This window comes from Salmo salar, chromosome ssa25 (assembly GCF_905237065.1).
Source record: "Salmo salar chromosome ssa25, Ssal_v3.1, whole genome shotgun sequence".
Taxonomy (NCBI): domain Eukaryota; kingdom Metazoa; phylum Chordata; class Actinopteri; order Salmoniformes; family Salmonidae; genus Salmo; species Salmo salar.
Genome location: NC_059466.1, coordinates 23,814,565 through 23,842,257, shown reverse-complemented (window position 1 = coordinate 23,842,257; position 27,693 = coordinate 23,814,565). Strand labels below are relative to the sequence as shown.

The window sequence follows — 27,693 nt, the reverse complement described above, 5'->3', positions numbered from 1 at the left end:
ATACAGTAATAACATCCTGATCTCAAAATGGTAACTCAAAATCCACTGAATTATATTTATCTACGCACAGATATAGCCATCATCCACCTGAAAACACAGTGACTGCGCTAACCTGGCTTTGAGTTAACCCCACAGGAGGCTACACAGATGGCCAGGCATGGCCTGCATAGTGATCACTGTGGCACTGGTTCCTGTGCCAACACAAACATGGCTGGCATTGCTTCACCACAAAGCTGCAAAAGGGGTAGGCCAGACTAACACCCCCCACCCCCGACCAGCCTCATGGGACCTGCGTGGCCTTTGTCTCCGGGAAGGCAGGCCCTTTACCCAGCCTCTCTGTTCCTTTACCCAGCCTCCCCCGTTAGCTCTCAAGGTCTCCAATTAATGTATGACCAAATTAAGATGCTGACCCAACACAGAAGCCAGGGCCGTTTCCAGCTTGGAGATGCTTTAATAAGCATGGCATGGCATTCGATCTCCCCTGTTCTCATATTAAAACACTAACCCATCCTGCTCTCTAATTACTGTGGGTGTCCTCTAAGTGGGTAGGCAGAGTAAGAGGGTCAAACATTCAAATGGACCAAAAGTTGGAGTACATTTTCTCCCCTGGTATGGGTACGGCCAGACAAGATTTTGATAACCCACTATGCAATTGTCTGTAGAAGAAAATAACTAAACTTTCTTGAAGCGATCTAAAAATTATCAAGTTGTTGAACTACACACTAGGAAATTGTATATAGAAGAGATAAACAATGTGTTTTATTGAAGCAATCTAAAAATGTATTCAAGTTATTCAAGTCACTTCAAGTGTGTCAGCTTTGATGTGACATAGAACTGTCCAGACCCAGACAGTGTAAATAGTTATAAAATTGAACCATACATGAACATGTTAGTTTGAAGACATGTAATCCCACAGCTCAGGAACAATGCTCATTTGTAATAGTAAATGTTGCTATTCCCTCAAAGCACAATTTGTCGAGAGTAATGATATGACTGACAATTTCTCACCAGACTGCGAATCAACAAAGTGCGATGCATCAAATATTGATTGTGAAAGCCTGTCATTGTTGATATGGTGTGTGTGTGTGTGTGTGTGTGTGTGTGTGTGTGTGTGTGTGTGTGTGTGTGTGTGCGCGCCTGGCAAGCAGCTAAACAAGCAAAACACAAAACAATATTCAAGAGTGAAACTTGTGTAACAACCAAACCTGTCAAAGAGTTGGGACTTAAAGTTTAGTATCTTGTGAGCTATGAGTTTACATTGTGAATACAAATCCACATCTACAGTCAAATAAACATGAATGACCTTATTCCTTTATCATATGCCTTCAAATGTGTTATTGCATCAAATCTACACTAACATGAAGCAGTATATTGAATATCTATAGTAAGTAAGTAAGCCTCAGATTTTTTTTATAACTGTGTAATTGACGATTATGGATAAAGACTCACTTGAAAATAAAATAACCGAATAGCTGATATAAGGAGAGGGGAGAGGAGGTGCAATTTTAAAACTTTGACTGAAGACTGGATGCTGGGGCATTGAGTCTGTTTCCACGGTAACATCTAGCACAGATTCAACCGCAAAAACCAGGGAGGTTTTTCAATGCTTTGCAAAGAAGGGCACCGATTGGTAGATTAAAAAAGCAGACGATGAATATCCCTTTGAGCATGGTGAAGTTATTAATTAGGCTTTGGAGGTATATCAATACTCCCATACACTACCAAGATACAGGTGTCCTTCCTAACTCAGTTGCCGGAGAGGAAGGAAACTGCTCAGGGATTTCACAATGAGGCCAATGGTGATTTTAAAACAGTTACAGAGTTTAATGGTTGTGATATAAGAAAACTGAGGATGGATCAACAACATTGTAGCTACTCCACAATACTAACCTAAATGGCAGAGTGAAAAGAAGAAACCCTGTACAGAATCGTTTTTTTCCCCAAAACACGCATCATGTTTGCAACAAGGTGCTTAAGTAAAACTGCAAAAAATGTGGCAAAGAAATGAACTTTTTGTCCTGAATACAATGTGTTATGTTTGGGGGAAAAATACAACAAAACACAACACTGAGTAACACTCTTGATATTTTCAAGCATTGTGGTGGGTGCATCATGTTATGGGTATGGTTGTTATCGACAAGGACTAGGGACTTTTTAGGATAAAAAGAAACGGAATACAGCACAGGCAAATCCTAGAAGAAAACCTGGTTCAGTCTGCTTTCCAACAGACACTGGGAGATTAATTAATCTTTCAGAAAGTCGATAACCTAAAACACAAGGCCAAATCTACACTGGAGTTGCTTACCAAGATGACACTGAATGTTCCTGAGCAATGATCAACAATCAACTTGACAGAGCTTGAATAATGGGCAAATACTGTACAATCCAGTTGTACAACGCTCTTAGAGACTTACCTAAGACGTCTCACAGCTGTAATTGCTGGCAATGGTGTTGTTTATACAAAGTATTGAATCAGGTGTGTTAATACTTATGTAAATTAGATATTTCTGTATTTTCAATACAATTGAAGTATTGTGTGTAGATGGGTGAGAAAAAAACATATATTAAATCAATTTCGAACTCAGGCTGTAACACAACAAAATGTGGAATAAGTCAAGGGATATTAATACTTTCTGAAGGCACTGTATCTTCTACCATTTATCATACAATTATTTATTATGGGTTCCAGAGCTGACCGAGAAGATTTAACAGCTGAAGTAAAAAAAAACATAATGCAACTCTTGACTTTGAAAAGTCTTGGAATGCTTTAGACAGATCAAAATCATTACTTCCATCAAAACGTTTAACTGAGTTTCATTACTTACGACATGTCGATTACCTACATGGACCACTCCACTACTGATAACTAGTGTAATATAAAGTGCAATCAAAATAAAATAAACCCTTGGTGACAACCCAATCTTACAAAATAGTCATATGAACTGTAATTCTATGAATGAAACAAGCCAACACTTTACCATAAAGTCATAGTAAGAGTATAAAACTGAGTTTATTTTATAAGCAACTTGCCCCTTTTTCTATAAATATATTCAATTTCATTAGACAACTATGAATTCAATAAATATGCTAATAGTTGCCTCTATAAGGATGGTTCGTTGGTAATATTCTATTTTTTAAGTTGCAAAGGAAGGAGGGAGGAAATTAGTTGTACTGTATTCATGGCTAGTCATTTGAGTAACGGGGACGTTGTCTCTTTTCACAGCCTCCCTCACCCCGGAGGACACTGTTTGTTTGTTTGTTTGAATTGTTAGTAATGAAAAGTTAATCAAGTGAGATAATTGAATGCTGTTGAAAGGCAGAGAGAGGGAGGGGAGAAGACTTGTGTGACATGGTTTTTCATTACACTGTTAGAGGGGATTTATCTATTAATAAATGTATCGTTTCTATAAAATAATGGAAGGAGAGAAAAAAGGTATGTAATTTGTATCACTTACAGCCTGTCTAGGCCCACTTATTTGGTGTCTACACAAGATGATGAAAAGAGTTTTATACCTATAGAAGAGGTGAACTGAAACACAATATATGCCTTGTTGTGAAGAGTCTGTGAGTGAGAGTGGCTCTCATCATTTAGACATTCTGTATAAGACTAGGCTTGGGCAGTATACCGTATATATCGTATACCGGGGTATTTGGAAATAACCATGGGATGGTCAATACCTACAGTCAAGTTTTGCAATACGCAGATTGCGTCCTTAATTTCACCTGTCACAGTATTTTACATGATGAATCTTACCGTAGTTCCCCATAACAGTTGAGTCAGTCACGTGTTTGTTTGTAAAAAGCACAATGGGAGAAAGCGGGAGCAGGTGAGTCCAGCTATGTATTGACAGTGGTCACGTTTAATACTGAAAGTCAACGGTGTTTTTTTGCTTCAATAGAGTGATCAGGGATGTGCAACTATAGTTTTCCTTCACAGAAAATACATGATTGCAACACATTCAGCAGAAAATATCTTAATTTCCATCAGATGACAACAGAAGTGCAACGCTATGAGTAAATGAATTTGCAATGAAAAAGCAAGGTATTTTTGCATAAACATATTTTTATATTTCTAATGTTAATCATAGAAAGAATGTAGCCAACTACATTTCCTAATGTTTTGCTTAAAGTTAATCTTTCATTTTACTGAAGAAAAGTAGGCTGGCTACACCGAGGAAAGTACCGGAGAAAAGAAGCTACACATCAGTCAGAGCGCTGTCTGCTGATAGAATGCCTGTTTGTGAATTCTCATCCAAGTGCAACTGAAGCACAAAATGAGTCGGATGCCAATCAGAAATTACAAGAAGCATTTTAGACCTGCGTTTACAAAATGCAGCAAGATATTTCTTATGCGTTTTATATTTTTTTCTGCGTGAAAAATGCAGAATTTTGCAATTAATAAGGTGATGGTCATCATCTACTGCAGTGTTCGCTTTCTGACATGTTTGAGAAGTCAAAAACCTTTTGGATTATTTATCTGTACAGCTTCCACCACTTGATTTCCATGCGTTTTTTCTCCTCTCCGTTCTCAGCCTGTCTGCTCCTCCCCTCTCTTCTCGGAGCAGAGCAGGCAGGCCTGTTGCCCTTGCAACTCCTGACTCCACACAGACAGATCATGTACACATGCTGCTTCAGAGCACGTACGGTTCTTCCTTCAGACAAGTATGTGTCAAAACTTTGTTAATTTGCACAACGTCTCTCATTCACATTCGCTTGTAAATGTCCCAACTCACCAAAAATGACATTAGGTAGCTCCTACCTATATATGTATAACTTTTTGAGCTGGATTGCCTGTCTATGCAAATTGTTTATTTTAATTAGCATATTTAGCTAGCAGCCAATGGAAATTCGCTATTACTTGTCCTAACTTTGTTAGCATTCTGGTACTAGATGCCCAATGGGCTTGTTTGCGTTTCTTTGGCGCCCCTTTGTGTACTAAGATGGTAATACCATATATCCTGGGATGAGAGAAGAATGGTATGACGATATGAACATCTGGATACTGCCCAAACCCTATAAGACTAAAGACTAAAACTTCAGGATAGGGGAATGTTATGAAATGTATTAGAAAGAGACTGAACATTTCAACATTTATCTAACAAGGCTGAGCAGTGCAGACAGACAGACAGATTTTGACAGGTGGCAGTTTGACATGAGAAATCAGCAGCGTAGTGTTTCTTTTAGGATAAAAGCACAGTTTACCCCCACACTCCAGAGAGAAGTCCATATTCTGTGGCTCAAACGGAGATGCGCCTGTCAAAACAGTGCTGTGTTTAAGGCAGCAGGCAGCTACACCTCATCACTGTAATGTTTTAAGGCATCTGGAGTCTTATTATTACAGTCGTATTTCTGTTACAAGAGACCAGTCAGGATGTTTCCATAAATGTGACTGGTTCAGGAGAACATTGGACGTCCAATGAAATCTGTTCAGGTTCAGTGGTAATTATTAGAGCTCTCATCAGTCTGTATGGTATGCCTCTCTCATTTGCTTTGTACAGTACTACAAGCATACTGTACCTTAACATCACAATTATTTACATTTCTTCAGAGCCAATAATGTCTGTACAGTTTCCTCGAGCCAAAGACTGTATAAAGAAGCCTCGAACCCCCAGCAAAGTAGATATAGTTCGCTTTCAAAACTTTTAAAATCTTGACTAGAGAGAGACTCAATGAATACAGCAAAGAGCTGCTGTTCTTCTGAGTAAGTTTGTTTAATTAGTTATTCAGCACTGTAAACACTTTGTTCAACACTTGTATAATCCATAAAATGCACGTTCTCTCTACTTCCACTAATGCTACAAACAGCACTGCCGCAGCAGTGAATGAGTATAGCAAAGTGTTTTCCGATAGGCTTGCGTTGTTATTATTAGCGGCTTGTGACTTGTTTAAAATCGAGGAATATTTCACTTTCTCTGGTCATAGGAGTAACAACATTAATTGGTGCATGAGGCAGCAATAATGCAGTGCGACTTGAGTTTCGCCATGAAATCAAATCAAATGTATTTATAACGCTCTTTGTACATCAGCAGATGTCACAAATTGCTTATACAGAAACCCAGCCTAAAACCCCATCAGCTGGAAGGCTGTCAAATAAAATTGTATATGTCACATGCGCCGAACACAACAAGTGTAGACTTTCTCGTGAAACGCTTACTTACGAGCTCTTTCCTAACAATTCTGTAAGAAAATTAACAATTAAATAAAAATAAAATAGTAACACAATAAAATAACTATATCGAGGCTATATACAAGGAGTACCGGTACATGTAGGTAGAGGTTGAACAGTCTGTAGCACCAAGTCTGCGTAGCCATTTAATTAACTGTTCAGCAGTCTTATGGCTTTTCAGGAGCTGTTCAGGAGCCATTTGGTCCCAGACTTGGTTCTATGGTACCGCTTGCAGTGCGGTAGCAGAGAGAGCAGACTGTGACTTGGGTTGCTGGAGGCTTTGATGTTTAGGGCCTTCCTCTGACACCAAAAGTCCTGGATGACAGGGAGCACAGCCCCAGTGATGTACTGGGTCGTACGCACTACCCTCTGTAGCGCCTTGCGGTCGGATGTAAAGCAATTGCCATACCAAGCTTCTATATCTGCATTGCTTGCTGTTTGGGGTTTTAGGCTGGGTTTCTGTATAAGCAGTTTGTGACATCTGTTGATGTAAAAAGGGCTTTATAAATACATTTAGTGACGTTGAGGAAGAGGTTGCCAGGTCTGACCTCCTCCCTGTAGGCTCTCTCATCATTGTTGAGGATCAGACCTAGTACCTTTGTGTCATTAACTTAGTGATGGTGTTGGAGTCGTGTGTGGTCACGCAGTCATGGATGAACAGAGAGTACAGGAGGGGGCTAAGCACGCACCCCTGAGGGGCCCCTGTGTTGAGAGTCAGCGTGGGGGATGTGTTGTTGCTTATCCTCACCACCTGGGGGCGGCCCATCAAAGTCCTGTATCCATTTGCAGGGGGAGGTGTTAAATCCCAGGGTCTTTAACTTAGTAATTGTTGTAGTCAATGAACAGCACTCTCACGTATGTGTTTATTTTATCCAGGTGGGAAAGAGCAGTGTGGAGTACAATAGACATTGCCTCATCTGTGGATCTGTTGGTGTGGTATGCGAATTGAAGTGGGTACAGGGTGTCTGGCATGATGGTGTTGATGTGAGCCATGACCAACCTTTCAAGGCATTTCATGGCTACAGATGTGAGTGCTAAGCGGCGAAAGTTATTTGGACAGGTTACCTTTGTGTTCCTGGGTACGGAGACTATGGTGGTCTGCTTGAAACAAGTGGGTATTACAGACTGGGTCAGGGAGGTTGAAAATGTCAAAGAAGACACTTGCTTGATGGTCAACGCATGCTCTGAGTACGCGTCTTGGTAATCAATCTGGTCCTGCGGCCTTGTGAATTTTAACCTGTTTAATAACCTCTCTAGGGTAGAGGGCAGTATTTTCACGGCCGGATGAAAAACATACCCAAATTAAACGGCCTACTACTCGGGCACAGGAACTAGAATATGCATATTATTAGTAGATTTTGATAGAAAACACTCAAGTTTCTAAAACTGTTTGAATGATGTCTGTGAGTATAACAGAACTCATATGGCAGGCAAAAACCTGAGAAAAATCTAACCCGGAAGTGAGAATTCTGGTGCTTGTAGTCCTTTCAAGTCATTGCCTATCGAACACGCAGGGACTTAGGGTTCATTTTGCACTTCCTAAGGCTTCCACTAGATGTCACCAGTCTTTAGAAAGTTATTTGAGGCGTCTATGATGAACAGAGAGCGAACAAGAAGGTGGGGAAGTTGGTGACCCAGGGAAGGACATCAGTTCATTGGCGCGCATTCACGTGAGAGGTAGCTGTGTTCCAAAACGTTTTTCAAGACAATGGAATCGTCCGGTTGGAATATTATTGAAGTTCTAAGTGATAAAGGCCCTAAAGATTGACGCTATACAACGTTTGACATGTTTGAACGAATGTAAATATAACTTTTTTTTACTTTTCGTCGTGACATTTTTCGCGAGCTTCCTTCACTTGGAGTAGCTTACTGAACGCGCTAACAACAAGGTGCGATTTGGATATAAATTATGGACTTTATCGAACAAAGCAACATTTATTGTGGCCCTGGGATTCCTGGAAGTGCCTTCTGATGAAGATCATCAAAGGTAAGTGAATATTTCTAATGCTATTTATGATTTTAGATGACTCCAAAATGGCGGGTATCTGTATTGCCTAGCGTATTTTTCTGAGCGCAGTACTCAGATTATTGCAAAGTGTGCTTTCCTCGTGAAGCTTTTTTGAAATCTGTCAAAGCGTTTGCATAAAGGAGATGTTCATCTATAATTCTTTGAATAACAGTTTAATATTTTATCAACGTTTATGGTGAGTATTTTTGTAAATTGTTGTGCTGATTCACCGGCAGTATTGGAGGCAAAATATTTTCTGAACATCACGCACCAATGTAAAATGGGGTTTATGGATATAAATATGAACTTTATCGAACAAAAAATGCATGTATTGTGTAACATGATGTCCTAGGAGTGTCATCTGATGAAGATCGTCAAAGGTTAGTGCATAACTTTAGCTGGTTTTCTGGTTTTTGTGACGCATGTCCTTGCTAGGAAAATGGCTGTGTGCTTTTTCTTGTGTTGGAACTGTCCTAACATAATCTAACTTTATGCTTTCGCCATAAAGCCTTTTTGAAATCGGACAATGTGGTTACATTAACCTCTCTAGGCTAGGCGGGACGAGTTCGTCCCACCTACGTAACAGCCACTGCCAGCCTGTGGCGCGATTTTCAAAACCTTAAAAATCCTATTACTTCAATTTCTCAAACATATGACTATTTTACAGCCATTTAAAGACAAGACTCTCGTTAATCTAACCACACTGTCCGATTTAAAAAAGGCTTTACAACGAAAGCAAAACATTAGATTATGTCAGCAGAGTACCAAGCCAGAAATAATCAGACACCCATTTTTCAAGCTAGCATATAATGTCACCAAAACCCAGAAGACAGCTAAATGCAGCACTCACCTTTGATGATCTTCATCAGATGACAACCCTAGGACATTATGTTATACAATACATGCATGTTTTGTTCAATCAAGTTCATATTTATATCAAAAACCAGCTTTTTACATTAGCATGTGACGTTCAGAACTAGCATACCCCCCGCAAACGTCCGGGGAATTCGCTAACATTTTACTAAATTACTCACGATAAACGTTCACAAAAAGCACAACAATTATTTTAAGAATTATAGATACAGACCTCCTCTATGCACTCGATATGTCCGATTTTAAAATAGCTTTTTGGTGAAAGCACATTTTGCAATATTCTAAGTACATAGCCCAGGCATCACGGGCTCGCTATTTAGACACCCGGCAAGTTTAGCACTCACCATAATCATATTTACTATTATAAAAGTTTGATTACCTTTTGTTGTCTTCGTCAGAATGCACACCCAGGACTGCTACTTCAATAACAAATAATCCAAAATAATCCATCGTTATATCCGAATAGCGGCGTTTTGTTCGTATGCGTTCCAGACACTATCCGAAATAGTAAAGAAGTGTCGCGCGCATGGCGCAATTCGTGACAATAAAATTCTAAATATTCCATTACCGTACTCGAAGCATGTCAACCGCTGTTTAAAATCAATTTTTACGACATTTTTCTCGTAGAAAAGCGATAATATTCCGACAGGGAATCTCCTTTTCGGCAAACAGAGGAAAAAATCCCAAAGACGGGGGCGGTCGGGGTCACGCGCATAAGCCCAGTGTCCCTTGATCGGCCACTTGAGAAAGGCGATAATGTGTTTCAGCCTGGGGCTGGAATGACGACATTCTGTTTTTTCCCGGGCTCTGAGCGCCTATGGACGACGTGGGAAGTGTCACGTTAGAGCAGAGATCCTTAGTAAATGATAGAGATGGAAAAGAAGTTCAAGAAATGGTCAGACAGGCCACTTCCTGTAAAGGAATCTCTCAGGTTTTGACCTGCCATTTGAGTTCTGTTATACTCACAGACACCATTCAAACAGTTTTAGAAAATGTAGGGTGTTTTCTATCCATATGTAATAAGTATATGCATATTCTAGTTACTGGGTAGGAGTGGTAACCAGATTAAATCGGGTATGTTTTTTATCCAGCCGTGTCAATACTGCCCCCTAGCCCTAACAGGTTAAGGAGACGTGTACCTTTAAAATGGTGTAAAATAGTCCTTTGTTTGACATTTTGTGGTTTTGAATTTGGCGCTCAGATTTTTCACTGGCTGTTGAATAGTGTGAACCATGGGTGAGCGTCCCACCTGCCCAAGAGAGGTTAAAGGTCTTACTAACATCGGCTACGGAGAGCGTGATCACACAGTCGTCCAGAACAGCTGGTGCTCTCATGCATGGTTCAGCGTTGCTTGCCTCAAAGCGAGCATAGAAGGCATTTAGTTTGTCTGGTAGGCTCGCCTCACTGGGCAGCTCATGGCTGGGTTTCCCTTTGTAATCCGTGATAGTTTGCAATCCCTGCCACAAACGATGAGCATCAGAGCTGGTGTAGTAGGATTCGATCTTAGTCCTGTATTGACACTTTGGTTGTTTGATGGTTTGCCAGAGGGCTAGCAGGATTTCTTATAAGTGTCCGGATTTATGTCCCACTCATTGAAAGCGGCAACTCTAGCCTTTAGCTCGGTGCAGATGTTGACTGCAATCCATGGTTTCTCGTTAGGATGTTTGTATGGTCACTGTGTGGACTACAGTGCATTCGGAAAGTATTCAGACGCCTAGATTTTTTCCACATGTTATTACGTTACAGCCTTATTCTAAAAGGTATTAAATCGTTTTTTTATAAAACTACACACAATACACCATAATGACAAAGCAAAAACAGGTGTTTAGACAGTACTTTGTTGAAGTACATTTGGCAGCGATTACAGCCTTGAGTCTTCTTGGGTATGGCACTACAAGCTTGGCACACCTAATTTGGGAAGTTTCTCCCAGTTCTCCCTGCAAATCCTCTCAAGCTCTGTCAGTTTGGATGGGGAGCGTCGCTACACAGCTATTTTCAGGTCTCTCCGGAGATGTTCAAATGGGTTCAAGTCCGGGCTCTGGCTGGGCCACTCAAGGACATTCAGAGACTTGTCCTGAAGCCACTCCTGCATTGTCGTAGCTGTGTGCTTTGGGTTGTTGTCCTATTGCAAGGTGAACCTTCGCTCCGGTCTGAGGTCCTGAGTGCTCTGGAGCAGGTTTTCATCAAGTATCTCTCTGTACTTTGCTGCATTAATCTTTCCATTGATCCTGACTAGTCTCCCTGTCCCTGACGCTGAAAAACATCCCCACAGCATGATGCTGCCGCCACCATGCTTCACCGTAAGGATGGTGCAACGTTTCCTCCAGATGTGACGCTTGGCATTCAGGCCAAGGAGTGGCCACTGACTAGTTAAAACTTTACAAGTATCTCATTTAGAAGGCCAACATCACATTACATCATTTCACAAATAGTTTAATCTTTACTCATTAATTTTATACAACAATTAGATGTAAATCTGATCACTGTGAAGTATACACACACAGAGGCACAGTTATGGAGTTCTCCTGTCCTTCCCTGATGTCACAGAATAAAACAACTTTGACAGGATTGGTCTTTAATTACCTACGGACCATTCCCTCATTCTCAAAAAATATAAATATTGTTTAGTTCTCCCATTTTGTGGATTAGGAATTTTGGCGAGAGAAGCTCTTTGTTCTGGGAGACTCTCTCCCTCAATACTGCATGGCAGTTTCTACCCGGTATTTATGACCTGAGGTAATAAAACCTGGGTTAGGAGAGAGAGGGGGGGGCACAATCTACACCCAGAATGGTCCACGTCATGACACCCTGGAACGGGTAGCTCCATAGAAAAAAGCTGGCTTGATAAAAACTATTTTTAGAGGGAGAGAAACCAAAAGCCCACTGTCGCCTCAGGGGTGTCCCAGTCGCGGCCGGCACTGGTATCGAACCAGCATCTGTAGCAACTTAGTTTGCACTGTGATGCAGTGTCTTAGACCGCTGCGCCACTCGGGAGGCCCCATTCACACATTTTTTAATGCTGTTCAATTGCCTTGCACAAAGTATTAAAATACAGAGAGGTGTTGGCAAGAGTCTTTCGTCCTGCTAAAAGCCCGTAATAGCCCAGAAATTATCTCTAAATCCCGCAGCATAATCTCAAAATTTTTAGTTGAGCAACCACTGTAAGTGTGTGAAGTATGCTGTTGTGATATTGTGGTTACAGTATGTGTATACTGTATGTGCAGTATATGAGTACAGTTGCCAGTTTGCTCTATGTTCCCGCCACTGCACCTGTAGACTTCAGGAAGGTTAGTTATCTCAAGCTATTTTACAGACCATACTAAGCAAACAGAGCCATGTGGCTCAGTGGAAAAAGTTCATCATGGCATGCAGTCCTGTGAAAAGGAGTTCCAGCGTGCACTGCCCCGAGTGGAGTATGTGATTAAAAATAAACACATTTTCTGAAGGTGAGAGAGAAGGGTTTAGTGCTTTTCCATATGGGTACCTTGGTATTATGCCCTCCTGGGATTTAGCCATGTATATTCATAAGAGAAGAAAGGGAGGAGGTGGTAGCAGGAAAAGTTTTGTCATAGACCCAGCTGGTTCTCTCTCTAACTTCTCTTAGTGACCTCAATTCCTCCTCCGTTTGGTCTACCTCCCATCGAGCCTGCTCTGCTCTCAGTGCTCTCTATGTGCATAATGGTGAAGTAGAACATATGTGTCCCAACCTGAGCTGAGCCCAACAGGTCACTGCCACTCCACTCCCACTCCCACTCCAGCCAAATGAGATGCGTTTGTAATATTCCATCCCATGGAATCACTAAAAAGGCCACAAATCAGATATACTTCCACAGTCAATCCCTGCAGGGTGCCAGATATGAGTAACTTGAGGAGGAGTATGACAGTTAAAACAAGAGCAAGTACAACTGTTACAATTATTGAAAGATTTTTTTGTTCGTACATTTTTTTAACAGGGCTTCAAACAACTTCTTAGTGAATGGATTAGGTAAACGCTGGTTGACAGGACATGTCTAGAATGCACTATTGCATTAAGGCCTGCATGGAGTTTAGATCTCACAGGCCAATGACAGCCCTGTAGCTGTCTATAGGCTATAGACAGTACAGCAGTTAAACTGCACACTCAACAAATACTGTATGAAATCACTTTGGGAGGTAATAGTCATTCAAAAATCATACATTTTAAGAGGGTTTTAGAAAACAAATACACTTACGCAGTTGCTCTATTACAATGTCAACCACTTTGAGATCAATATTAATGCAATTCCTTTCCTTTGTCTTACTCTCCGCCAACACACCAAGCCAATTCATCAGACCGAGCAGAACATTATATTGAACAGAACAGCCAATGAAATGTCCAGTGGCATCCCAGTGAATGGGATGCGTTTTGACTGTTTTCAGCATTTCCTTGAATCAAAAGCCAAGATCATTACCTTGAATCGACACACAGTGTGACTTGAATGTCTTCCAGGTCAAAAAAGGTCACAGTATTGTCCGAACCGGCCAAGCTAACTGCAGCTAACGGGTACTTAATCAGCACTGCCCGGTGGGTGGGCTTTGCCAGTATCCCAGTAAGCCAGGTGTCTATAGCAGCTTGGTGTTGCGGCTTTAGAATGTTGTGAGCAACAACAGCCTGTGTACAACACAACACTTGGTGCTAGTGACCTGCTGGGCCAGCCAATCACTGGCTCTGTTACTGACAACCTACCTGGGTGATAGGAAGTAACCTTGGCACGCTCACAGTGTTTGACTAGAGAGGGCAAATTATAAAAGACCAGCTGCACTACCAAAATTAAACCATACCACACTAGAAAGGGAAACTGGTCTAATGCACTAATATAGTAATAAGATAAGAGTTTATTATTGCTAAAAGATATACTGCTGTCTAAAAATAACTATACCACATGCTACCCTAATACCAGTGTTGTTAATGTGGTCCATTCAGTGTTCATGGACGTGAATGAGATACAACCAGCTCTTACCTCTACAGTGAACTCCTTCATCAAAGCCATCCTCACAGTCTATGGCTCCGTTGCAGAGCTTGTTGAAGTGAATGCACTTCCTCGTCCCTATGCACTGTATGTGATTCAGGGGACATCTCACCACCATGTCCCACGCACCTGGAACAGAGAAGACAATCACTGTTAGCAAGCCCTGTATGGTATGATGTCATAATAGTCTATGTTCATTAGTAATGGGGGGAAAATCCTATACTGTACAGTTACATATCGCAATCAAATTTAGGGATATTTAACTTTTTTTTTTCACTGTAGATAGCATTAGCTAGAGCTAGTCGGCGCTACCTGCACCAAAACTCTTGTATTTTTCATCCTATAGCTTGTTATCCTAGCTATAAATAGTGAGCTTGTTCTCCTAGCTATAAAAAGTGAGCCAACATGTTTTCAGCACTTATTTCCATGACTGATCAAAACTTGTTTTCTCATGCTCTCTCTTGTCTCTCTGCAGCAGACATAGTGAGCAATATGTTTGTAACATCAAATCGCAATATAATTGCAGTATCAAATCGCAATACATATAAATTCGTAACAATCGTGGTACATCTTGTATCGTGATGTCCCTGGCAATTCCCAGCTCTAATGTTCATTACCTAATTCTAGGTGTTAGATTCTAAGGAACACCCAAAGGTGATTAACTGAATTGCCATATTGTGCATTTGATAATAAACCCTCAGAATGCACAGTTGAAACCTTGAGCTATGAGCAGACAATCAACAATAAATTACACAACACTAATCACTATACCTAATTACTCATAAAAGCATTTATTTTTATGATCATTGTTTGGAGACATTTTATTTTCATACTCTATAATCTTTTCCCACAGTGCTGTTCCTCTACAGAAAACATGATTACCATTCACAGAAGCACATCAGAGTAAAATATATAGGAGGCATATGCAAATTCTGTTTACACTTGACGGCATTGTTCTTTATACACAACAGATGTTCAGTGAGCTACAATGGGAAAGCCACGCTCCTGAACCACACACGGAAACCTATAATAGAGTGTAACCACGGGAGTGCAAGCACACACACACACACAGAGCAGAGAGGAAACAGCTGTTTAAGGATTCATGAGGCATATAGGTGACCCTCATCTGCGTGGCAGCAGCCCACCAGAGTACATAAAATACATCTGACCCAAGCAGCCAGCATTGTAAATGTGTCACATTGCACCTTAACTGCATTGGTATCAATTACCATAACGGCAACACTAGCCACTTAACAAGGAGATTTATTGTTACACGAGACAGGATCTCTTACAGATCCCCAGAGTTCCTCCATGTAGCTCTATACGAACTCATATCCAACCAAGAGCACTTGAACCATCCTCGCTGAGCCATTACTTCTTCACAGCTTTCATTTATACTTCATACGGCAGGATGATGCCACAATTATGGTGGCCATTACAAAAGGGTCTGTCATTCCCAAGAGATTTAAAGAATAGGTTTGTCGGCGCAATAGAAGTGAAACCATAATGATTCCCTGTAACCATGCCATGGTCTCTACTCTCAGGTCTGCATTATTACATGTAATGCATATGAGATATTTTTAAGTCTCTTATGTCTTAGACACCTCACCGCAAGGATATGCTAGATTTAGGGAAAGTCAAATATAAGTGACCCTTTCATACATGAGCAAAATGGCAGCCAAATCAACTGGGCTCTTTTCACATTGTTCCTCTGAGACCTGAGTGTTAAATCCTATTCGTTTCGGAATGAAGCCAACATTGTACACAATAGGTTGCACTCTTTGCCCTAGTATTATTATACTAGGAGAGGAGTCACCTAACGCTTCAACCAACATGAGAAAAAGAGATGCAGCAAAAATCACAAGAACATTTGAAGAGGAAAAGGTGTGACCAGTTCCAGTATATTCACTTGAAAAATGCTTTTCAAAGTAAATACCATAGAGGGAAAATTGACGCTCTCTGCTCATCCACAGAGCCATTTACTTAATGCATCCAAATAATTTACAAACACATTATATTGTTACTGCATCCACAGAATCTATTTACGGTAGTTAACAAAAGAATGTTTAGGTCTCTGATAACATGTCCCAATTCTCTTACTGCATGTGCACTGATCTAATGCAATGAGAGAAAGGCATGAATATTCATTGATTCTGATCCACCATACAGGAACACACAGATGGTCTCTCTACAGTCGAGAGAGGATGACAATCACTCTACTTAGCCCAGCGCAAAACTACCAACCACATTCTGCTCATTATGGTGCTGTAGGGTCTGTGGAAAAGTTAACAAAAATTATATTTCAACACATCAAACAGCCAGGGACTATAAAGTTTAGATAATTAGGTATGGCATGTCTTCAGTGGGTAGATAGATGCCAAATGCAGGGAACTGTAGCTCCTGTAACTGATGTCTTTGTTTACCAAGTCGTGATATTTAAGTCTCTCCAATTACTGTAGATCAGAGTGGCACATCTCCAGCCTCACAATAATTGATTAATAAATTAATCAGGTCCAGACATAGCCAGGGGAAGATGTTTTGAGTTGGGGGTGCTGGGGGGGGGGGGCATAGTGGAATACAGTTGAGCAGACATGTTTTTAGGATTTCAACCCAAAAAATGTCATGCAATTCGATGTCATTTACATGATAGAAGACATGAGCAGAATATTTTTTTTATACCACACAACTGGCAAAATGCAGGTAGGGTGACCACATTTAAAATACCAAAATGCTGGACTACAGGATGATTTTGCGGGACATTAGTGGGACAGTGTAGCCTACATGGAAGAAAGAAAAAAAAAATCCCCAAACACACACACACAAATCTCCCTACCGCTCATGGTGTAGTACACATTTTGTAGGTGCTGGAGAGGAATGACGTCATTATGTCTCAACGTTTGTATCGACATACGTAGACTATTGAATATCATTATAGAATATGCATAAAATGCATCCTCCAATTGCAATGTCTGCCTATCCCCACACACATTGTCTCAAGAATTGTTTTGATTTTTAGTAGTCTTTCAAAATAGGCCATGGCATTATTATTCAATTGTGAATGACAATTCTTCGCGTATTACCAGTGAAACGTCCAAACTGCATCCGCCATCCAATCATTTGAACTCAATTAGTTTCATGGGAATATGCATTTACAGTAGATCTTCTTGAATTACTGTTTTCTGAGAAAATTACAGTAGATGGTTCACAAACTATTTAGCCTTCCTGTATTTTGTTTCAATCAAAGCACATTCTGCCTAGGGATGCGCTGTTGGCTGATTAGATATTTTTTTACTATTTAGCTACCATCCTAAAATCGTATAGGTAAAGGGGGATACCTAGTCATCTGCACAACTTAAATGGGTCTTCCGCATTTAACCCAACCCCTCTGACTCAGAGAGGTGCGGGGAGCTGCCATAATCGCCATCCACGTCTTCGGCGCTTCCCGAGCTGGCAAGGCAGTTAAAGACATCCATGTTTTTAACTGCCTTGCTCAGAAAGACAGATTTTTAACTTGTCAGATCGGGATTTGATCCAGCAACCTTTCAGTTACTGGCTCGAACCACTAGGCTAGGTGGTGTCTTTGTTATAACAGTAACGTTATATTATGCTATTATATTTGGTTATGTCTTGTGTATTGAAAAAAATATATATGAACACAACATGTAAAGTTCTGGTCCTATGTTTCATGAGCTTAAATAAAAGATCCTAAAAATGTCCATATGCACAAAAAGCGTATTTCTCTCAAATGTTGTGCACACATTTGTTTACCTCCCTGTTAGTGAGCATTTCTCCTTTGCCAAGATAGTCCATCCACCTGACAGGTGTGGCATATCAAGAAGCTGATAAAACAGCATGATCATTACACAAGTGCAACTTGTGCTGGGGACAATAGCGGGCTAATCTAAAATGTGCAGTTCTCTCATACAACTGAATGCCACAGATGTTTCAAGTTTTGAAGGCGCATGCAATTGGCATGCTGACTAAAGGAATATCCACCAAAGCTGTTGCCAGATAACTGAATATTCATTTCTCTACCATAAGCCACCTCCAACATTGTTTTAAAATATTTGGCAGTACATCCAACCGGCCTAACAACCGCCTACCACGTGTATGGCGTCGTGTGGGTGAGCAGCTTGCTTATGTCAATGTTGTGAACAGAGTGCCCCATGGTGGCGGTGGGGATATGGTATGGGCAGGCATAAGCTATGGACAATGAACACAATTGCATTTTATCGATGGCAATTTGAATGCACAAGAGATACTGTGATGAGATCCTGAGGCCCAGGTGCCATTCATCTGCCGCCATCACCTCATGTGCACGGCCCCATGTCGCAAGGATCTGTACACAATTCCTGGAAACTGAAAATGTCCATTGAAGAGAGGTGGGACAACATTCCACATGCCACAATCAACAGCCTGATCAACTCTATGCAAAGGAGTTGTGCTGCGCTGCAAGAGACAAATGGTGGTCACACCATACTGACTGACTGGTGTTCTGATCCACGCCCCTAGCTTTTTAATTTTTTAAGGTATCTGTGACCAACAGATGCATATCTGTATTTCCAGTCATGTAAAATCCATAGATTAGGGCCTAATGCATTTATTTAAATTGACTGATTTCCTTGTATGAACTGTAACTCAGTAAAAAAATAAAAAATAATTAACTGTGCGTTTATATTTTTGTTAAGTATAGAATAATAATTAATCATTATGTGATCTTCCAAGACATTGACTCAGCTTTTATCTAAACTTTGCTAAACAAGCACCATTGTGAGAACTGGCAGAGTGCGTCCGTGTACTGAACAAACAATTGAAGCACACCTAGCCTACTCTTTTGCCTGCGCAAAATTTGGTGATGCAGAAACGAGAGACCACAAAATCTGAGAATATTTGGCCAACAAAACATTTCTGGTTGGTCTCAAGGAATCTAAAACAGTTAAGAAAGGAGGCTTTCAAAACGGGATTGAGTAAAGTAGCAGCAAATATGCTACAGTGGTTCCTTCTTTAAAAGTTGCAACGTATTGCGGTGCAGCTTGCATGGTGCCGCAGAATTCTATGGCACGTTATTTAAGTGTGAACCACTGCTACCATTAATGCTAGTTAGTGCTAGTTTGACCACCAGAGGGCATCTTTGAGAAGCATTTGATAGCCTTCAATAGTGGCTGTACTAGAGATCGGGGTTCAATTCCCTGACGGGGAGGAAGGAGTAGGATGTCCTTGTAAATAAGAATGAGTTCTTAACTGATTCCATATGTGTTATTTCATAGTTGTGATGTCTTCACTATTATTCTACAATGTAGAAAATAGCAAAAATAAAGAAAAACCCTGGAATGAGTAGGTGTGTCCAAACCTTTGACTGGTATTTGATTAATATTATGTTGTTTTTATTCCAAGGAAAACGAAAAACCCTCGGGGTTTCCGTTAGGATGGAATGGAAAATATGTCACTGTCCAACGTGATGGTCGGGAGTACAGTACTGGTCTATTTAGCAAAATAATCCAGTGTCCTGCAGGAGAATGGGGTTCAATTCACCAACAGGGAGGAAGGAGTAGGCTGTCCTTGTAAATAAGAATTTGTTCTTAACTGACTTGCCTAGTTAAATAAAGGTTACACTAAGAGCATAACATTTCAACACCCTAATTTTCTAATTCTAGTCTAACTAATACCCAAACAGAGATTCAGTGAAAATAAAAATATCATTGATTTATCAAGACCAGTCCCCGTGCTTGTCTCAGAGCAGCGTGAAACGGTGCTATAATAGTTGTAGGCTTTTGCTTCAAATCCTATTGCTTCTAACTTCAATATGCTCTTTAAATAAATAACACCTACACCACTTTTAACAGCACATTGCTCAACACTAGTGAGACTCATGTCGCCTACGGTAGGCCTACAGTATATTGAAAAATGTGACGTGACTCTCTGCCACTAACTACATATAGAGGATTGGAGGATATTTCTGTAATTCAGTGAAATGTATTCCCATAGAAATTTGTTATAACTAAATAAACATTGGCATTTTGAAAGAGTATTTTTATCATAATTTTTTTAATGAAAGCATAAAGATGCCTTTATTAGTTACATTGTTTTAGTTTGAACCTGCAGACTGGCACTAAGAACAGAACAGCGGGAATGTTTCCCTAGTTAGCGCCATTATTAGTGCAATGCCCCTTAAAGTGTTGCAAGTGTGGCACCCCCTTCCTCCTCCTCCCTTCCCCATGGGGTAGGTCGGTCTTCTGTGCACGGCTCTGCGGCCCATCCCATGCACCCTGCCCTTGTGCCTTGAACCTCGTGCGCTTTCAGTTGATACAGCTGGAGAACTGCAAGGCAGTCCTATTGTGCGCCACTCGGGAGCCATGACCAATATGACCAATATATATTGTCCTGCTAATAACAGGGTTAATAATATATCTGTGAGAATATCTAATGGGCTTTTATATAATTCTAAATTAATAATAATAATAATCGCTTTGTTTAAAAAAAAATATTTTGGAGATGATTTCGTTTCAAATAACGTAAAATGAGCGAACAAAAGGCCATTCTTTAACATGGAGTGAGACATTGTTACTAATTTGTAAATTAAGCCAGTGTGTTATTTAGAATTATTTATTTCTGTTTTTAGAGAGAGAAAAAACTAAAATCTACAGTCATCTCATGGGTCAATACACCCAGTTACTACAACGATACAAGCAACCTTCCTAACTCAGATGCTGGAGAGGAAGAAAACAGTGCAGGGATTTCACCATTAGGCTAATGGTGACTTTAAAACAGTTACAGAGTTTAATGGCTGTGATAAGAGAAAACTGAGAATGGATCAACAACATTACAATACTAACCTAAATGACAGAGAGAAAAGAAGTAAGCTTGTATATAACAAAACTATTCCAAAACGTGCATCCTGTTTACAATAAGGCACTAAAGTAAAACTGCAAAGAAATGTGGCAAAGAAATTAACTTTATCTCCTGAATACAAAGCGTTATGTTTGGGGCAAATCCAACACAACGCTGTACGTTTTTCTGGGTACATCTCTAAGAGCTTTGCACAACTGGATTGTACAATATTTACACTACATTAATTAAAAAAATCTTCACGCACTGTCAAGTTGGTTGTTTATCATTAGTAGACAGCCATTTACAAAACTGTAACTAGGCCCCTCAGGACCATTCAATGTCATCTTGGTGTTTTAGGTTATTATCCTGCTTAAAGGTACAATTGTTTCCCAGTGTCTGTAGGAAAGCAGACTGAACCAGATTTTCCGAACATGATGCAGCCACCAACATGCTTGAAAATATGAAGAGTGGTACTCAGTGTTGCTGTAATCTCTGCAAAAGTTGATTCTAACATGCATTGACTGAGGGGTGTGAATACCAGTGGAGGCTCCTCAGAGCAGGAAGGGGAGCACCATCCTCTTCAGTGAATTTCATACAAATTTAAACTGTAAAACATTTTAAAAAGTTATCATTTTTAGACAAACCTATACTGAATATAATCAAGTCACCAAACAATTGATTAAAACACACTATTTGGCAAAAAAGGTCTACAGTAGACTCAACAGCATTCTGTAGGGTAGCACCATGGTGTAGTCGGAGGACAGCTAGCTTCCATCCTCCTCTGGGTACATTGACTTCAATACAAAACCTAGGAGGCTGATGGTTCTTGCCCCCTTCCATAGACTTACACAGTAATTATGACAACATCCGGAGGACGTCCTCCAGGCTATCAGAGCTCTTGCAGCATGAACTGACATGTTGTCCACCCAATCAAAGGATCAGAGAATGAATCTAGTACTGAAAGCATAAACTACAGCTAGCTAGCACTGCAATGTATAAAATGTGGTGAGTAGCTTACTCAAAGAGAGAGAAAGACAATAATTGAACAGTTTTGAACAAATTCATTTCTTACAAAATGAAGGAGAAGCAAGAGAGAAATATAGTGTCATTTTTTTCAGATTCACTTACCTAGCTAGTTTAATAACCTACTGAAACACCCTGCTCAAACAGAGGGTTGCATTGTTAGCTAGCTGGCTATGACTATCAAACACAACACTGAAACTCTTCCAAGTCAAGGTAAGCTTTTTGTTTTATTAATTTATTGCCACGGGGCCCACTGGTGTAACTGCTAACTGACTGTACATTAATGTTACTGCATGATTGTAGCGGGTTTACTAATGCGTTAGTCAGCAAGCTAATAGAACTATGATGTTACTTTAGCTAATATGGTGACAACGATGTAGGCTGTGTGTAACGGTTTGGCTTGTTACGTTTTTTTTGACTAGTCACATACAGCTGATGTGTTGTGCATTGAAGTCGACAAGCAAAGGTACAAGGTGAGAGGAGGAGAGTGCATAGAAGGAATACAACGTGGCTGCTATGAAAGTGATCTGTGTTTATGTGTGTTCAGGGGTGTATAAATTCTGCCGGTTCTGTTGAAAAACATTAGTTAAAAGGAAGCAAATGTCCAATAGAAACTCTTGTTTGCAACAATGATTACACCCTATATCAGCAAGATGCAGGCAAAAGTGTGCAAGGTAGTATTGAAAGTCACTGTCTGTCCATGTGTCACTGTCTGTCACCTCAAATTTGTCTCTCGACCTGTGTGCACCTACGTTGTAAACTTTCATTCATAGGCTAGGTTGTAGCAACCTCATGATGGGTATAGGGAAAATGTGACTATCATATAGTAGCCTAAACCGACTGTATCGCTGTGAATGGAATATGAATGAGTCATCCAATATGCTGTAATAAAAAAAAGGCCATGCTCATGAAGAAAACATAGTCCTCCCCCATCTTAAACAGCACTGACCACCACTGGTGAATAATTATGCACTCCTGCATTGTCTTGGCGGTGTGCTTAGGATCGTTGTCATGCTGGAAGGTGAACCTTCACCCTAGTATGAGGTCCTGAGTGCTCTGAAGCAGGTTTTCATCAAGAATCTCTCTGTACTTTGCTCCGTTCATCTTTCCCTTGATCCTGACTAGTCTCCCAGTCCCTGCCACTGAAAAACATCCCCACAGCATAATGCTGCCACCACCATGCTTCACCGTAAGGATGGCACCAGGTTCCTTCCAGATGTGAAGCTTGGCTTTCAGGCCAAAGAGTTCAACCTGGTTTCATCAGACCAGAAAATAGTGTTTCTCATGGTCTGACAGTCCTTTATGTGACTTTTGGCAAACACCAAGCGGGATGTCATGTGCCTTTTACTGAGGAGTGGCTTCCGTCTGGCCACTCCACCATAAAGGCCTGATTGGTGAAGTGCTGCGGAGATGGTTATCCTTCTGGAAGGTTCTCCCATCTCCACAGAGGAACTCTAGAGCTCTGTCAGAGTGACTATTGGGTTCTTGGTCACCTCCCTAACCTATACCCTTCTCCCCCAATTACTCAGATTGGCCGTGCAGACAGCTCTAGGAAGAGCCTTGGAGGTTCCAAACTAATTCCATTTAAGAATGATGGAGGCCACTGTGTTCTTGGGGACCTTCAATGATGCAGAAATTATTTGGTACCCTTCCCCAGATCTGTGCCTCGACACAATCCTGCCTCTGAGCTCTACGGACAATTGCTTCGACCTCATGGCTTTGTTTTTTTCTCTGACATGCACTGTCAACTGTGGGACCTTATATAGACAGGTGTGTGCCTTTTCATGTCCAATCAATTGAATTTACAACAGGTGGACTCCAATCAAGTTGTAGAAACATCTTAAGGATGATCAATTGAACCAGAATACACCTGAGCTCAATTTCAAGTCTCAGGGTCTGAATATGCAGTACCAGTCAAAAGTTTGGACACACCTACTCATTCAAGGGTTTTTATTTATTTTTACTATTTTCTACATTGTAGAATAATAGTGAAGATATCAAAACTATAAAATAGCACATATGGAATCATTGTGTAACCAAAAAAGTGTTAAACAAATGAAACAATATTTTATATTTGAGATTCTTCAAGGTAGCCACCCTTTGCCTAGATGACAGCTTTGCACACACTTGCCATTTTTTAACACCTTTCCAATGTGTGTGTGTGTGTGTGTGTGTGTGTGTGTGTGTGTGTGTGTGTGTGTGTGTGTGTGTGTGTGTGTGTGTGTGTGTGTGTGTGTGTGTGTGTGTGTGACCACAGGAAATGAGGAATCACCCAGGTATGAAGTACACTGAACAAAAATATAAATGCAACATGCAACAATTTCAAAGATTTTACTGAGTTACAGCTCATATAATGAAATCAGTCAACTGAAATAAATTAATTTGGCCCTAATCTATGGATTTCACATGACTGGGAATACAGATATGCATCTATTGGTCATAGATACCTTTAAAAAAAATTGTAGGGGCGTGGAATCAGAAAACAGTCAGTATCTGGTGTGACCACCATTTGCCTCATGCAGCGCAACACATCTCCTTAGCATGGAGTTGATCAGGCTGTTGCTTGTGGCCTGTGGAATGTTGTCCCACTCCTCTTCAATGGCTGTGCGAAGTTGCTGAATATTGGTGGGAACTGGAACACGCTGTCATACACATTGATAAAGCGCATCACAAACATGCTCAATGGGTGACATGTCTGGAGAGTATGCAGGCCATGGAAGAAATGGGACATTTTCAGCTTCCAGGATTTGTGTACAGATCCTTGCAACATGGGGCTGTGTATTATCATAATGAAACATGAGGTGATGGCGGCAGATGAATGGCATGACAATGGGCCTCAGGATCTCGTCACGATATCTGTGTACGTTCAAATTGCCATCAATAAAATGCAATTGTGTTCGTTGTCCGTAGATTAGGCCTGCCCATAACATAACCCCACCTCCACCATGGGGCACTCTGTTCACAACATTGACATCAGCAAACCGCTCGCCCATACAATGCCGTACACGCTGTCTGCCATCTACCAGGTACAGTTGAAACCGAGATTTATCCATGAAGAGCACACTTCTCCGGCGTGCCAGTGGCCATTGAAGCTGAGCATTTGCCCATTGAAGTCGGTTATGACGCCAAACTGCAGTCAGGTCAAGACCCTAGTGAGGATGATGAGCACACAGGTGAGCTTCCCTGAGATGGTTTCTGACTGTTTGTGCAGAAATTCTTCGGTTGTGCAATCCCACAGTTTCCTCAGCTGTCTTGGTGGCTGGTCTCAGAGGATCCCGCAAGTGAAGAAACCGGATGTGAAGGTCCTGGGCTGGCATGTTTACACGTGGTCTACCGTTGTGAGGCCGGTTGGACTGCCAAATTCTCTAAACTGATGTTGGAGGCGGCTTATGGTAGAGAAATTAACATTAAATGATCTGGCAACAGCTCAGGTGGACATTCCTGCAGTCATCATGCCAATTACATGCACCCTCAAAACTTGAGACATCTTTGGCATTGAGTTGTGTGACTAAACTGTACATTTTAGAGTGGCCTTTTATTGTCCCAAGTACAAGGTGCACTTGTGTAATGATCATGTTGTTAGTTAGTCAGCAGACCGGGGCAAGCAAGCTAGCAGTTAGCAGACCGGGGCTAGCAAGCTAGCAGAAGGGCCTTTGGGGGACGTCGCGATGGAGGTAAGTCTGTTTTTGCTTCTTCGTGCGGTGACGTCGATAGACCAGTTGTGAATTAGTAGGGTTCCAAGTAGCTCTAGGTAGCTAGCAGGCCGCGGTTAGCAGAATGGGCCTTCAGCGGACGTCGCGCCTGAGGGGCCTGTTGGAATCCTCGGGCAGATTATGTCGGTATTCCAGTCGTAGAGGATCGGTGGGGTTCCGTGCCCCGTACTGGCAGTAGAAGGGGTCTGGATATTGTAGCCCAGGAATGGGCTTTGGTGGTAGCCCAGGAGCCCTAGCCAGGCTAGCTTCAGGCTAATTGGTGCTTGCTCCGGGATGGAAATGCTAGCTAGGAGTAGTCACCCGGGATTGTGGTTAGCTAGTTGCGAAGATCCAGATGAAAATGTTCAGAGTTTGCGGTAGGAATCCAGGGATATGGAGAGAAAAAAAATAGGTCTGTTATGCTCTGGTTTGAGTCACATTGTACAGACTGGCGAGAGCTTTCCGAGCTGAAGGTTAGCTGATGACTGCTAGCAGTGGTTTGCTGACTGATAGCTGGTAGGTAGTTAGCTGTCTAGCTTCAGTTGAGGGATTCCAGAGCCGAAGTAAATAGAAAAAAAACAGATCCACGCCACATTGGGTGAGGCTGGATGCAGGAGAGTATTTAGAAGTTGAAGTTTCGGAAAATATTTTTTAAAGATATGCAAAGAAAAAGATATATACAAGGGACACGACAGGACAAAGACGTCTGACTGCTACGCCATCTTGGATCATCATTAATAACCATCGAGGGTCATAACCCAACCTGTTTGTTGCCTTGAAGAAAAAAGTAATATCCTTCTTAGTTACAGAGGGTGCAGTGAGAGAGACTACTGCTGCACAAAAGGCTCAGGATATCAAATGTTTTCCTATGATCAAGGAGCTAAGTAGCTCCAGTCTATTCAAAACCGACGAAATTCATCAGCTTTTTTTTCTTCGTCCTTTCCATTAAATTAGAATAGATGCATTGTCATTTTCTGGTGTCAGTCCACTCACAGCCAAAATAAATCTTCAATCTGCACTATCCACATAGTATTTTTAATTAAAAACCATGGTGATATTTACCTTCTTCAGAGAAGTAAATGTAGAGAAATCCGCTGGGACTGGGCGATCTATTTTGTATTTTTAATGTGCAATGAAAAGTCTTTCAGCGGCTATGTTTATTATGATTATCGCTTTAATCAGAGCTCCACCACCGGTATGCCAAATGATAAATTCTTGGAAAACAATCATTGAGAATATATTAGTAGGGACGCTCATTGAACTGCTCTGTTTTAGATTTGTAACGCTCATACCTTGTGATTGCATGTGTGCCAATGGATTCCTTGTCCAGCCATATTGATGATCAAGGTATCACACATAGCTAGCTTTTCCGTGGCCCATATTGTGTATTTTAACTCTGACTTTAAAAAACACCAGATCCAACAGCACAAGTTAGACTTCTAGATTCTAATAATTGAATCCTTACTTTTTATTTAACCTTTATTTAACTAGGAAAGTCAGTTAAGAACAAATTCTTATTTACAATAACTGCCTACACCAGCCAAACTCTGGGCCAATCGTGCACCACCCTATGGGACTCCCAATCATGGCCAATTGTGATACAGCCTGGAATTGAACCAGGGTGTCTGTAGTGATGCCTCAAGCACTGAGATGCAGTGCCTTAGAACGCTGCGCCACTCAGGAGACCCAACTTGAGACAGACATTTGCCAATGTAAGACATATCTGCATAACACCACACCAACTATCCTGCTAGCTATTGTCTGAGAAATAAGCAGTTGGTCCTGGTCCATTCCTGGAAGGGAGACCAGCGGTGTTGCTGCTGGAAGAGGTGTTAGATGGGGCAGTCGAGGGCAAACATCCCTCTGGTGAAAGCAGACACCAATGCCCCAGGCCAGGGCAGTGATTAGGCACTACCCTGCAAAGGGTACAATCCTGTGGATGAGATGGTAAACCAAGGTCCTGACACTGAGTGGTCATTAATAGCCCATGACACTTGTAGTGAGAGTAGGAATGACAACCCCAGTGTCCCGGATGAATTCTAAACCTAGTCGCCTTACCATGGCCACCTAATCAGCCACCTCTTCTCTCCGCTGCAACTCCCTAAGCTGATGATG

At 41.2% G+C, this 27,693-nt stretch overlaps 1 protein-coding gene across 7 annotated transcripts in view; it reads right to left on the bottom strand.

Annotated features, from left to right (window-relative positions):
• lrp1bb (low density lipoprotein receptor-related protein 1Bb) overlaps positions 1-27,693 on the bottom strand; it is a 446,550-nt gene that overhangs the window by 271,005 nt on the left and 147,852 nt on the right. For all 7 annotated transcript variants that reach the window (XR_006761946.1, XR_006761945.1, XR_006761947.1 and 4 more), the window contains one exon: positions 14,027-14,164. Coding sequence is in view for 4 of the 7 variants with exons in the window: in XM_014173709.2 (XP_014029184.2) it covers positions 14,027-14,164 (138 nt within the window). In the remaining 3 variants the exon portion in view is untranslated. The remainder of the gene's footprint in view (positions 1-14,026; positions 14,165-27,693) is intronic.